Source organism: Arachis ipaensis, chromosome B03 (genome assembly GCF_000816755.2).
Source record: "Arachis ipaensis cultivar K30076 chromosome B03, Araip1.1, whole genome shotgun sequence".
In the NCBI taxonomy this organism is placed as follows: domain Eukaryota; kingdom Viridiplantae; phylum Streptophyta; class Magnoliopsida; order Fabales; family Fabaceae; genus Arachis; species Arachis ipaensis.
The window spans coordinates 6,892,158-6,905,705 of NC_029787.2; the positions used below are offsets into that span (position 1 = coordinate 6,892,158).

Here is a 13,548-nt window from a genome sequence, read left to right on the forward strand (position 1 = left end):
ATATCATAAATGATTATTTAATAAAATAGATATAATTAAATAAAATATTAGTTATATAAATGATATAAAATATTAGTTAATATTGATAAAAAAAATATTGATCCTCACATTTTTCTTAATTTTTTACTAAATTATTTTATAATTTCGTACAGTTTTAACTTTTTTTCCCCTAACACCCCTGTATACCATAAATAATCAAGTTTGCAGAGCTGGATCATTAATGTTGTACACTTCACTAGTTTCCTTAACTTGAATATTATTTATTTCTTTTTAGTAGCGTTTGTTTTGAGGTACTGAGACAGAGACTGAGAGACTGATACTCAGTATCGTATTTGTTAGTTCAGAGACTGGTACTAAAATTTCAGTCTTTGTCTCTAAAATTTCAGTATTTTAGTACTTCCAAAAAGTAGGGACACAGGGGACTGAAATTTTTAGAGATAGAGACTGAAACTTTAATAACATTTTATACCTAAAATACTTTCATTTCAATTAATTAATTCTAATTTTACCCTTTGTGCAAATTAAATTAGAGTTTCATTCTTGTTTCAATTCCTATTTCCCATTTTGCACTAAACAGAATACTGAGATTTATTTTAATTCCTGTCTCTTAGTCTCTGTCTCTCGATCTCAATTTTTTCGTCTCTGTCTCTCTACCAAACACTACCAAATTTCAGTCTACTACTCTTTATCGAGAAATAATTGCATGACAAATAAGTCTAAGACGCATCATTATAAGATTCTTAACACGATAGAGGGAATATGTCATACTGTTATTGTGTTTAATTATATCAAACAAATTTGTACTTATTAAGATATATTTATTACAAAATAAAGATAAAAAAAGGACAATGAGAATATGAGATAGAAAAATACTATATATATATGAAGCAACAAACGAAAACAACCACGTACATATATATAGTGTAAATTCTGTATTAATTCTTATTTTGTTATGGTTGTTTAATTAGTACACTGCTGCAGTTTCCCTATCAAGTCATACATACTCATATCATCTATCTAATTACATCAGGCTACCTCAAATCGCTGGATGAAAATCTTTACCAAAGATCTCTGGTTGGGTCATATTTGTCCTTGCTGTAAAAAAACAAAAGAATATCGCTGTCTAACGTTAATGCATCTCAAAGTTATGAGGGGCTAGTTATGTAGTCCCCTATATGCTAAACATTAGAGACTTGCGTAGGAAATAATTTTGAGAAAAACGTTAAAGAGACTAACACTTTTAGTATTTTAATTTTAGTAGAAAGAATAGGAAATTAATTAGTAATGACTCTGAAACAGAAGTTATGTCACATGTATCGATATGTATCTTCGCTTAATCTAAACTTGATCAACTTAGTTATCATGTATCTTCATTTAATTCCCTTCACTTTTTAGTTTTTCCATCCAAAACTACTAAATATTTGTCTCGCTTCATAAATATAGAATTGTGGAGGGATAAGTTTCAAGGGTAAACGAAATTCAGAAAGAATTGCGAACACCTTGCATGCTAGCATCATATAAATGTATATATGAGTCCATATCAATTAATGTATGCTAGCATCATATAAATATATATATGAGTCCATATCAATTAATGTGTCACGAGCAACTAAGCTGCTATATTTGAATTCATTGCCAATTGCAACTTGACCTGCTAGCCTGCCACCACAGTAATAATCGAAGCATATGATACCTAAATAGAGACAAAACTTAGCTGCTGTAATAATCCACATTATTTTATTTTCGTAACGATAATATCCACATTATATTATCCTAGCTGAACTTGGGCGTTACCACCATCAACCTCCGTGGAATTGGGTTTTTCCCAGAATTTACCAAAAGACCCTTGCATTTCCTCAAGGGTCTTGCCCCTCGTTTCAGGGAGCATGGTATAGAAGAATATCCAGCCAAGCATGGCAATCCCCGAAAAGAGGAAAAACGCGCCCCCAATAGTAATGGCCTTGGAGAGGGACAAAAACGTCATTGTGACAACCCCACTCGTGACCCTATTTACCACAACGCCCGCAGCCGTACCCTGCGCCCTCAGCCTCAACGGAAAGATCTCAGAGCAATAAACCGACCACATGGGCCCCGCACCAATCGAGAACGTGGCCACAAAAGACAACACAGTGGCAAGGCTCAATCCAACGGCCCAGGTCACCTTGTGATCCGAGTGATCAATGATCGTGAGGCTGGTAGCGAGCGTGAGAAGCGAGAGCATCATTCCGCCGATACTGCAGAGTAACAGGGGACGCCTCCCCACGCGGTCCAAAGTAAACGTGGCAACCAAAATGAAAACCGTCTTAACAAACCCAACGGCCACAGTTGCAAGTAGTGTCTCCGTGTCGCTGTTGATCCCAGCCTTCTCGAATATTCGCGGGCTGTACAAAACAACGGCGTCGATGCCAGAAGATTGTTGGAAGAAGTGTAGACCAAGGGCTGCGATTAGAATGTGGCGAACCGCGGGTGTAGGGTAGAGGAAAAGCTCCTTCCATACACCCTGGCCGATGTTCTGCTTTGCGACCTGAACGACGTCGTCGTTGCAGTCTTGTGCGATTCCCGCGGCTCTTTTGATGTCTGATAAGCGTTGTTGTGCTTCTTCTTTTGTGTCGGAGGTTTTGTTTAGCACTTTTGTTGCTTCGCCCAGGCGACCCTTCATGACGAGCCACCTTGGTGACTCTGGTACAGCTAAGACTCCAATAGCTAGAACCATAGCAGGTATAGCTCCGATTCCGAGCATCATTCTCCAACCGACTTGGAGTTTCATCTTTGAGAATGCAAAGTTTGAAATGTATCCCAGTAATATCCCTCCGTTTATGAATACCTGCATGTACATGAGACTTTTTTGAGAGTATGGGCAATACTTTTTAATTAAAAAAATTGATTCATGTTAATAAAGTATTTACTAAAACAAAAGACTGAAATATCTTGTCTAAACTTAATTATGTCTCTGATAGTGACACTTACCTACAACAATTCATTAAATATAATAAAACAAAGTTCAGTATATTCAAATAATTTGTCGAAGCTACGCACATTTACAGGGAATATGTGTTTCAATGTTAAAAAAGTTCCTTAAAAAGAAATTAATTTGATATAAGTCTTTAAAATGATAGAGTAGGAGAAGAAAAGCAACCTCAGGGAATGAGGTGAGGAATCCACGGGAGGAAGCAGGGGAGATTTCGGCGATGTAGACGGAAGCAACGACGGCGCCGTAGCCGATGCCAATACCAGCAATAAAACGGCCAAACATAAGGAATGCATAGTTGGGAGAGAAGCCCATCAATATGGCTCCGGCGAATAAGATTGCGCCGGCAAGCGCTATGGTGTAACGACGACCAATCAAGTCGGAGGTTCTTCCCGAGAGGCATGACCCTACTAGAGAATACAAGTTTATGATTCCCAGCAGAATCTCAATTTTCACATCTGATATCTTCAAGTCTCTTTGTATGTACATTGCTGCTCCACTCATAACCCCAATGTCTATGCAACATAAACAACATGTAATTAATTAATTAATTAACACTCATTCATTTTTTTATTATTAAAAAATAGTATTTGTTTTTGTCTTTTTCCTTCAACAAGACATGTTTTCATTTTCTCTAGAAACTAAGCGAAAAATGAAAGGATAAGATATTGAAGCTATGGTGAACTAATAACGGGGTTAATTAATTATATACTTATATGTGTGCATGTGTGATGATGTTGTAGGTAATTAGTGGTACTTACCGTAACCAAGCAAGATGGTAGTCATGGAAACCAAAGTGGCACAAGCAAAAGCATAGTTGTTTCGCTTAGGCTTCTTTTGTGGATCGAAATCCTCAAGGCTCCTGTTCTTGCTCTCTGCTTCAACTTCTTCTTTTCCCATATTCATCATCTGTCTTCACTGCTATGAAAGTGTATGTATTAGTTGTGAATAATGAGCATGTGAGGTACTTTATATTGCTATATTAATGATTAATTATCATGATAATAGAGAAGAGAGGAAGGAGTGGTGGTGGATACTTGCTATAAAGTAATAATGATGCAGATGTTTTAGTTTTTTGAATAGACGTAAGTTTAAGGTAGTAATAATTAAAATGTGAATATTCCTATTAGACGAGTTAGCTTATGGTAATGCAAAAAATGAGATGATGATGATGTCATCATGTGGTGTTCCTAGGTAGGAGCAATCCTCCCGAGTAGTGGAAGTCACACACTCACATGTATGATAAATATGTACTAAAATTAATTAGAGTAAAGTATCGTTTTTGTCTCTAATGTTTAGGATAAATTCTATTTGTGTCCATAACATTTAAATCGTCCTATTTGTATCTCTAACATTTGTAAAAGTGATTTAATGTTAAGTTAGAATACAAATGTATGGGATAGAATCGATGATCCACTCCGAAAAATAGCTCATCAAAAGTTGAAACTAATTCCTACAACATTTACATAATTCACTTTTCTAGGAATATAATTGAATCTAAACACAAATAGTGGGTATAATATTAAAATCGAACACATACAAGTGAGACCTAATTGAGAATGAATATATCAAAGTGAGAATAATTGAAAAATATAATCTGATTTGTTAGTGTAATTGATAATAAGATAACATTGAATCACTTTTATAAACGTTAGGAATATAAATAGGACGATTTAAACGTTAGGGACACAAATAGGACTTACCCCAAACATTGAAGACAAAAACGATACTTTACTCAATTAATTATTAATATAAAATATATCATAAAAATAAATTTAATTGATACATATATTCAAATAGTATTTTTAATAGTAGTAGTAAAGTGTCCAACTCTCTCTCAAAAACGTCATTTTCAGAGTGCCTAATTTCCACACTTCTCTTTCTTCATAACCCCATATGATTGTGGAGATAGAATTCTGCATGTTACCAATCTTGTGGCTCACACTAATCAAGCCACTTCCAAAACACATGTATCCCCACCACCATAACAACAATTAATAAGCATATGCAATCTGCATCGCCTTTTATATATATTCATGCTAGAAATTGCTCTATTGGACCCTTTATATATTTGAAGACAATAAAAAAATAATATTAATATTATTATTTGTGTCACTGGACACTGGCAACTAGGATAAAGTTAAACTCACCTGTTACCACAATAATGGAAGCAGCTTTGACTAATGCTACTTTTCTTGTCATTATTTTGACCGGCAGTGTTGACAAAAAATATTCCAAAATTTCTAATAATGGGCCTAAGTGAATGGCAGTTAAATAGAAATGGGCCCAAAGTGCGAAAGAATGTGTGTTTTGGGCTTTCGTATTCCTCGCCCAGATTGGATTGTGTATTCTTCACAGATCATAGAGTTACTGAAAAATAATGAAGGATTTAGTTGATTATCTAAACAATGCGTATCAAGATTTTGTTACTGCGACAATCGAAACAAAATTTGTATACCCAGAAAAGAGCAGCAATAGATGCTGCACTAGAAAGCTTCAAGCTGAAACTTTAATTGTTTAATGTAGCATGTGAATACGTAATGATGCTGAGGATTTTAATTTGTGGATCCTGCGAAGCAAAGGATAGGATCATGTGATGCATCTTTGTGTTTTATGTGCATATGCATATATAGATGCTATAAATAACTATAGTTCTATATTTTAGTTAGTTTTTTGGTGACTGAAATAAATTAAACAAAGAAAAATAAAACAAACAAAACAAGGAACTGTCTAAATAGAGGGACAGTCCTGTTTAAGACTACTCTTAAACTCCTGCCAAGGTGAAAGAAGCTCCACATGCGAAAGTTGTAACTTCATCGCCATCTTTGCCATAATATCTGTCACCGTGTTTGCATCTCTCATAATCAAACGAAAGTCAACCCGCCAATTCCAATGCATGATATCTCTTATTTTGAGCACCAGTGGATCAATAAACCCAAAACCATCTTGAGTAACAAGATTAAATGCTTCCACACAATCCGTCTCACAAATAACATCTCGTTGACCCACATCCCAAGCTAAGAGATATCCTCTCCAAATAGCAAACAATTCTCCTTGAAGAATACTATTACTCTCAATCATTCCCAAACACCCCCTTTGCCAGCTCCCATTACAATCTCTAATAACACAAGCAAAACCAACACTATCACCCGAACCAAAATAACTAGCATCACAATTAATCTTAAAAGTACCAATGGATGGGGGATTCCAAAAACCATTTAGAGTAGAGGGAAGGGACATACGTTGTAATTCAAAAATATTTCTAAGCTCCTTTTCTGAAGTTAATGCCAAACAAATGACTTTTTCCGGAGGCCAAGTTTCATCGGGATTAAAGATGTCATTATTCCTTGCTCGCTATATCCACCAAAGTCCCGAAAAGAACTTGAACGGATGCTCTCTGCTATGATACAAGAACCAGTTCTTCAAATCCAAAGGATGACAAGAAATATCCAACCTATGCCAGACAAGCTGAGCTTTGGGACAATCCTGAATACAATGTAAAACCGATTTCTGGCTAGAAAGACATCTTGGACACTTATCCGACGACGACATCCCTCTTCTAAAGCGAAAACTTGCAGTAGGAAAAGCCTCCTTAAGACACAACCAAGCCAAAATTTTATGCTTTTCCGGAACAAGCTGACGCCATTCTTGGAGCAAAGCGCTTTAGACTTCTCCACATTAATCTTCATCCCAGATGTTTTGCAAAAAGTCTCTAAAACCAACATCACATTTTGCACTTGTCTCTTTGTAGCTTTATAGAATAGAAGCAAGTCATCCGCAAACATTAAGTGGGATATTCTTGGTCCTCCTCTAGAAATAGCAACCGGTTTCCACAAGCCCAAATCAACCTGATGACTAATAAAGCATGCCAATCGCTCTATACACAACACAAAAAGATAGGGTGACATAGGGTCTCCTTGTCTAAGACCTCGGCTAGGAGTAAAGCCATTCAGACGACTCCCATTCCAAAGAATAGATAAGGAAGAAGCAGTGACACCATTCATAATCAAATTAAGTGTAGGAATAGGAAAACCAAAGCTTTTAAGGGTATGAGCTAAAAACCTCCAGTCAACTCTGTCATAAGCTTTCTCCAGATCAATCTTAAATGCCAGTGTGCCTTTCTTTGATTTAGTCTTCTTCATAAAGTGGAGGACTTTTTGGGCAATAATGATGTTGTCAGGAGTTCCTCGTCCCGGAATAAATCTTCCTTGAAGCGGGCCAACAATCTCCGCAAGATGAGGACGAAGCCTATTAACAAGGACCTTCGTGATGATCTTGTAAACTACATTGCAGAGACTAATCGGCCTGAAATCTTTCATAGATACCGGTGATTCAACCTTTGGAATGAGAACTAGTAAAGTCTCCAACATTCTCGGATCAAGAGGAACACCGAGACTTTTCTGCACCAATGACTTTATCTCTAAAAGAGACCTTGGATGGCTTTTCTAACCCCTCTCGAGAAGAACCCTCCTTAACACCGGATACACACCCACCCACGCTCTCCCCCTTATCTCTTCCAATGGCATGGCCATCTTCCTCACTGTGTTTCACCCTCAACCGTTCGCCCCCGCTCTCTCCTTCTCTCATTCTCCTTGAGTACGGAGTACGTACTCTTTCTCTGCTAGGGTTTTTCAGTCTTATTTTTTTTAGTTAGTTTATTCCACTAAGTGTGTTTTTTGTTGGAATTATAATCCTAAATTTTATTTAGGCGAATGCTATGGTGTAGAAGATAAATTTCTTCTACACCTATAAAAATACACGTGTCATCCCATCACAAAGATAAGCTGCCTGTCTAAGTTAAATCCAGACATAAATTCAAAACGATAATCTCTGGAGTGCCAGTAGATGTACAGGTCGCTAGCTGTGATTAGCCCTATAAGTAATAATTAATTAAAATGTGTAACTAAACTATATTAAATACACCCTTCATTTGTACTTAGGTCTAGAAGTTACATCGACATTGCATTATAATTATGTTGAAATATTATAATTTTAAAGATATAAATAAATCAAAACAATATTATTATAGAGAAAGTCTAGAGGACCAGCATTTTTATTAAAATTTGGCAAGTACTTAATCATCAAAAGAAAAGTGAGTAATCTCACACTATTAGATGTAATCTCACACCATTAAAAACATTAATGATAACTAATTGATAGCTACAAATCACAAATTTGCTGCCTCTAACACTCCTCATTATTATATCCATTAATATTCATGTGATTATTTGTTTTGTGATAAATAGTTGAGAATGATATTAAATATTTCTCTAATAAAAATATTAAGGCCCACCACTAAAAATTTTTTATCCATTTTGATGAGACCAGTTGTTTGGGCTAGGACCACTTAAGAAAGAAAAGTCAATAACCCAATTCAATTCCCTAATATCTTGGTGTCTTACAAAAAAGCCATATCCAAACTTCAAGCCTCTAAAATATCCATACAGTCACAGAAATAGATAAAAAAGAATTAAAAATAATCATTAATTAATATCTTAATTAATTTGATTCAGCGGTAAGCAGCTTTTAACATAAATTACCTTTCAAATGGAATCTATCGTTCTGTAATCCTAAGATTTTGTGGGACTTAATAGTGCAGAACTTATCTCCATTAATATTTTTGCTAGCACGCAACATTCTTCAAATAACGACACGTATTTTTTATTTTCTACACCGTACACTGATCTTCTATTGATTTAACCTTTTTTTAACAATTAGAAATAATTATAGTTTATTTAAATAGACATACAAGATAAGTTAAACACCAGCCACCTAGCCAGCTGCATAATCTTGAAATTTATACATAAAACACTTTACCCTTTATTGCAGAGGTCTTCTATCTTGACCCTTTATTGCATATTGCATACATACTTACTTCTTAAGCAACACAGAACTTTGTCCTTCTCACATGGTGGTGGACTGGTGGTTGTGTGCTGGGGAACCCACATAAGATTCTTCAGAGGGAAGAAGTGACAGAGTGGAGCCTCCCCAGGCATGAACCCAAGTTGCTTGAATATAATGTGATTTGGGTTAAATTCTGATGTGTTCAAATGGCGGACACCAAGAGCTTCAACTTTGTCTCGACTCTCACCAACTAACAAGACCTTGAATATCCTGGTGTTTGTAGCTATGAAGGGCAATAGTAAACAGCATAAGGGTAAGGAAGAGGATGGCAAGCCACCCATTTAGGAGCATAGATATCTTCTGATACTTTCAAAATGGTGTAATTCTGCAGAGGAGCCCCTGAAGGTGGACTAGTTGTGTAAATGTTGTGCTTTTCCTCTGATCCAAAGATGTTGTTGACAAATTGTAGCATGGAGTCTAAAGAGTTAGCACAAATCCTAGTCTCTTGTGTGAGCATTCCTTGGCTTGTGGAGAATCTTGAGAGATTGAGAAAGGAATGGAGTCAGCTTCTTTCTTTGATAGGAAGTGAGCAACCTCTTCGACAGGAAATTGGAGAGTCATCCATGGCGAAATATCCTACCTTGAATGCCTCAGTGTGGTCTACATTAGTTGACGAAGAGGAAAAATCTTTGTCAGAACCATGGTATTGGTTTTGTACCCTATAAGGTAGTTAGCTTTATTGAGATTTCCATGGTGTGAATTCAACTCTGCTTTTAGATCTCTGCAACCAATGTTGACCCCATTCTGTTTTGCAATTAAAGGACAAGGAATTCATATTCATATGCAACACAAACTTGCAAAAATAATTCTATTGAGTAGGAGGTTGGTTACGATGCTTGCTATACACACTTAACAATAAAAAATAAAATATCTTAAATTATTTAACATGTAAAATATTAAAAAAAATAAATTTAAATTTAAAAATAAGATTAAAAAAATATTAATTTGTTATTATGTATAATAAAATTAATATAAAAATTTATTGATATTATTTAAAGATTAGTTATTTATAAATATTATTGAATTTATTTATTTTTTCAATCCTATTTAATTAGAAGCAAATTTTAAAAATTTATATCTAAAATATTTTTTTATCTTCATCCATAATTCTAATAGATAAAAAAAATATATTTTTTAATTTTATCTTGAACCTCTTTAATTATCTTTAATTTTATTATTTTTTAAGATTATTAATTTTTATTTTGATTATATTATCTCATCATATTATACACTATCGTTTCTCTTATCATTATTATTATGTTGCCTTGTTTTATTTTATTTTTTCTTCTTCTATTCATCCTAATAGCAATTAATTATCACCATACCATTATCCTAACTCTCATCTTTGTTTATCACTCTGATCTATAACTACCATGGTGTTAACTTTTGAGTTATTACAAATTTTCTAAAGAAAATTTTTTTCTTCTTTGATTTAGATATCTAGATGTATACCTATTATATAGATCCTTATTATTTTTCAGACTTACTTGTTAAGTCATATTTTATTGCTTTCAGACAAAATTTAAGATATCAACGATTCATGTACTATATGTACTCCATAGAACAAAGAAAAAGACAACGTGGATAGAAGTTATGTGTAGAATAGAAAAGTAACTGTACAAAGAATAAAGGAAAATTAACTAATAATTATATTTTTGACCAAATTTTAAGACGAAAATTATATTAAACACTATTTATCAATAAGATTAAGATAGAAAAGTGAAAATTGGACACTAAACTCTGCTATTCCCTTTATATATTGTTATAAATTATAAATATTTAATTTAAAGTACATTAAGATATTATAATAATACCTATAACAATATTATTTAGGATAATTATGGAAGGTTTATCGAATCAAAACTTAAGAAAAAATAAATTATTATTAATTAAATAAATATACATGATTATTTAGATCATTCTTCACTCATGTTTTGTCTTCGTCGCCTGGCATAGTCTTGCCAAGTCGGTCGACCACTTTCATTGGTATCCTGCCAACGGTAATTAATCAAAACAAACGTATAAACATAGTTTCACACTTTTATTTAATGACGAAAAATAAATTATATTAGATAAAGTGAGAAAGATGCATGAAAAGATTGATGAAAAATGAAGGAAGTTTTTCTAGTAACAGCCAACGTGAAGTGAGAGAGAATAAAGGAAGAAAGAGATATTTATTATAGAAATTACGTGGATTTATAAAATAAGAGAGAACGTGAATGAAGACGAGGTAGTGAGAGTATTGTAATACGGAATAACTGACGTGGGGTAGGTTATTAAAAAAAAGGATAAAAATGAAAAAAAAATTTTGAACACCAAAACAGGTTTTGCTATTATATATTACTAGCGGCTCAACAGGCACTAACGTGCCTGTTCAGCCGCTTTTCTATTATTTTTAAGAAATTAATTTTATTTTTTTGTTAATATATTATTTACTTTTCAAATTTATTAGATAAATATTTTTTTATTTTAATATTGACGTGATCTTATTTATATCATATTTTGTTGAAATTAAAATTACTATAAAACACTTTAAAATCTTAAATTATAAAACCACACAATAAAGAGATAATATAAAATCGTCATAGTTAAAGTTCTAGGTAATATATGAGGTGAAATATTCGATAAAGTAAATTTTTATTCTCAACTATTCTAAAATATACAAAAAGTATTTTCAGAATGATAATGCTTCTTTTGTATTTCTTTAAAAGTTTTAAATGTCGTCTATTAATTTATAATATTTTTAATTTAATTTTTTAAATTTGTTATGACAAAATAACGATATGATGAAGTTTTTGTCCGCTAAAATTGCGAAAATATTTTTAAAAATTAGTTTATTCATTGTACTTTATTTTGTTTTTTTTTTTGGGTGTTTATGTTATATTCCATACATTATTAAATTTTAATTTGATAATTTTTTTATCATCAAGGACTTATTATTTAGTTACTGTAATTTAATTAAGATTTATTTTTCATCACTAAATAATGTTATATGTATTACGATTATTGTAGAATACAGATTTTAAGCAAAAATTGAATTTATAGTCGAAAAAAATTAAATTATCATAAGACATGTTAAGTTTTATGTTACCTGAAACAAAATGATGATGATGATGATGATGGGTGGCTCTTATCATTTGTCTAATTGTAGTTAATTATGTACTTGACAATGGATTTGGAATAGAAATTATATTAGTTGATATAATATGATTGCTGATTCGTTGAATTTTCCAATTATATTTGTCACAACATAAGGTTGCAAGAGCATGATTGAAAGTGAAACAGATATTTAACTCTATTGAGTAAAGTACGATTGAAGGCGTAGAAGTTTTTGTTATCGAAAGTGAATAAAGTACGATTGAAGGCGCAGAAGTTTTTGTTATCGAAAATGAATCGATATTTAAATTGAGTAGGTATTAATAGTTTTTTTTATTGAAAGTGAATCAACTTTAAATTCTGTCGTGGTTGAAAGTGAATCGGTTTTAAATCTGTCGTGAGTTAAAGCCAGTTTTTGAAAAAAATAAAATAAAATAAAAAGAATTGAGTATGTTTTTAAATTTTAAGTCCTGTCATATGATAAAGCCAATTTTTAATAAAAAGAAAACAGGGATAAAATAAGAAGAAAAAATTGGATACCACAATTATTATACATTGGTATAGATAATATTTTTTTAGTAATTATTCATTAATAAATATTGCATTAATGATTCTGTTTATTATATTTCAATGTGTTTATTTCAATTAGACTCAATAAATTACCAAAATTCAAACTTATTATCTTGAACTTCTTCCTTGATCATGTGATTAGAATCGTTTAACAGAAGATCTTCAGACCAAAAAATCTTTAAAGTAAAAGAAAAATACAATGAATAAGATTAAAGAGTACTTGTCCTTTGAATTTTTTTTAAAAATTAAAAATTAGTACTCATAACGTCTATTATTATTTTTCAAAAGGTAGCTGTATTTGGCAATGGAATTGGCATAAAAATTGTATCAACTTCCTTGTCAAATTCTCTCACGATGATTTGCAGGTGTCCCTTTCTTAGTAAATACATGTCAGAACCAAAAGATAGCAGCAAGATGCAGAAAAAAGGATCGACAACATGAGAAATATTTGTAAGTGGAGCAGTTATTTATTTTCCTCACGATTGCAGCAGTTATTTAATGGGTTAATGATTTTTTTTTAATTATAAACAAAAATGTATTATTACTATTTTATCCATAAATTTGATTTGTAAAATGAATTATTTGAGGGCAAATGGTGTCTATAAAAATTGGACACCAAACTCTAGTATTGCCTTTATATATTGGTATAGATAAATGAAGAACAATATAAAATTGATGATTTCATTCTTGAAATATGTATTAAAATTATTTTCTTCAATACCAAATTGTTCACATTATTTTTTTTGCTATTATATAGAATATGAAATTTATTCTATGTAAATTTTATACTCCAGTAATATATATTAAAGATATGCATAGAAAAATATGTATGTGCTGGACTTATTTATTCAATATCAAACTGTTCACATTATTTTTATTATTATTAAATAGGGTATAAAACTCATTATTCTATGTAAAATTTACACCGTCACTATATATATAATTTAATTTAATTTTAATGTACTAAATATGTAAAAAGAATTTTATATGTGTATTTAATTACGTATCAC

The 13,548-nt window shown here is 32.2% G+C and overlaps 2 protein-coding genes and 1 pseudogene across 3 annotated transcripts in view; all 3 read right to left on the minus strand.

The window, feature by feature from the left end:
* LOC107628911 (polyol transporter 5) lies at positions 1,555-4,157 on the minus strand. Its single transcript, XM_016331543.2, has 3 exons — positions 3,730-4,157; positions 3,137-3,483; positions 1,555-2,824 (listed from the first exon to the last, which is right to left on the minus strand). Exons 1-3 carry the CDS (start codon positions 3,875-3,877, stop codon positions 1,769-1,771), a joined length of 1,551 nt encoding a protein of 516 aa, XP_016187029.1. The 5' UTR covers positions 3,878-4,157; the 3' UTR covers positions 1,555-1,768.
* LOC107628908 (BURP domain-containing protein 13-like) overlaps positions 8,603-13,548 on the minus strand; it is a 19,083-nt gene continuing 14,137 nt past the window's right edge. For both annotated transcript variants that reach the window (XM_016331540.2, XM_021117954.1), the window contains one exon: positions 8,603-8,780. The gene's annotated coding sequence lies outside the window, so the exon portion shown is untranslated. The remainder of the gene's footprint in view (positions 8,781-13,548) is intronic.
* The window catches only part of LOC107628910, a 5,114-nt pseudogene continuing 360 nt past the window's right edge, over positions 8,795-13,548 (minus strand).

What these genes read in the sequence shown, in the direction of transcription:
- LOC107628911 (XM_016331543.2), bottom strand. Translation starts at nt 3,877, where the DNA reads ATGATGAATATGGGAAAAGAAGAAGTTGAAGCAGAGAGCAAGAACAGG. An exon ending in TACCATCTTGCTTGGTTACG is followed by an intron (nt 3,484 to 3,729) that starts GTAAGTACCACT and finishes TATGTTGCATAG; the next exon opens with ACATTGGGGTTATGAGTGGA. An exon ending in TCCTCACCTCATTCCCTGAG is followed by an intron (nt 2,825 to 3,136) that starts GTTGCTTTTCTT and finishes ATGTACATGCAG; the next exon opens with GTATTCATAAACGGAGGGAT.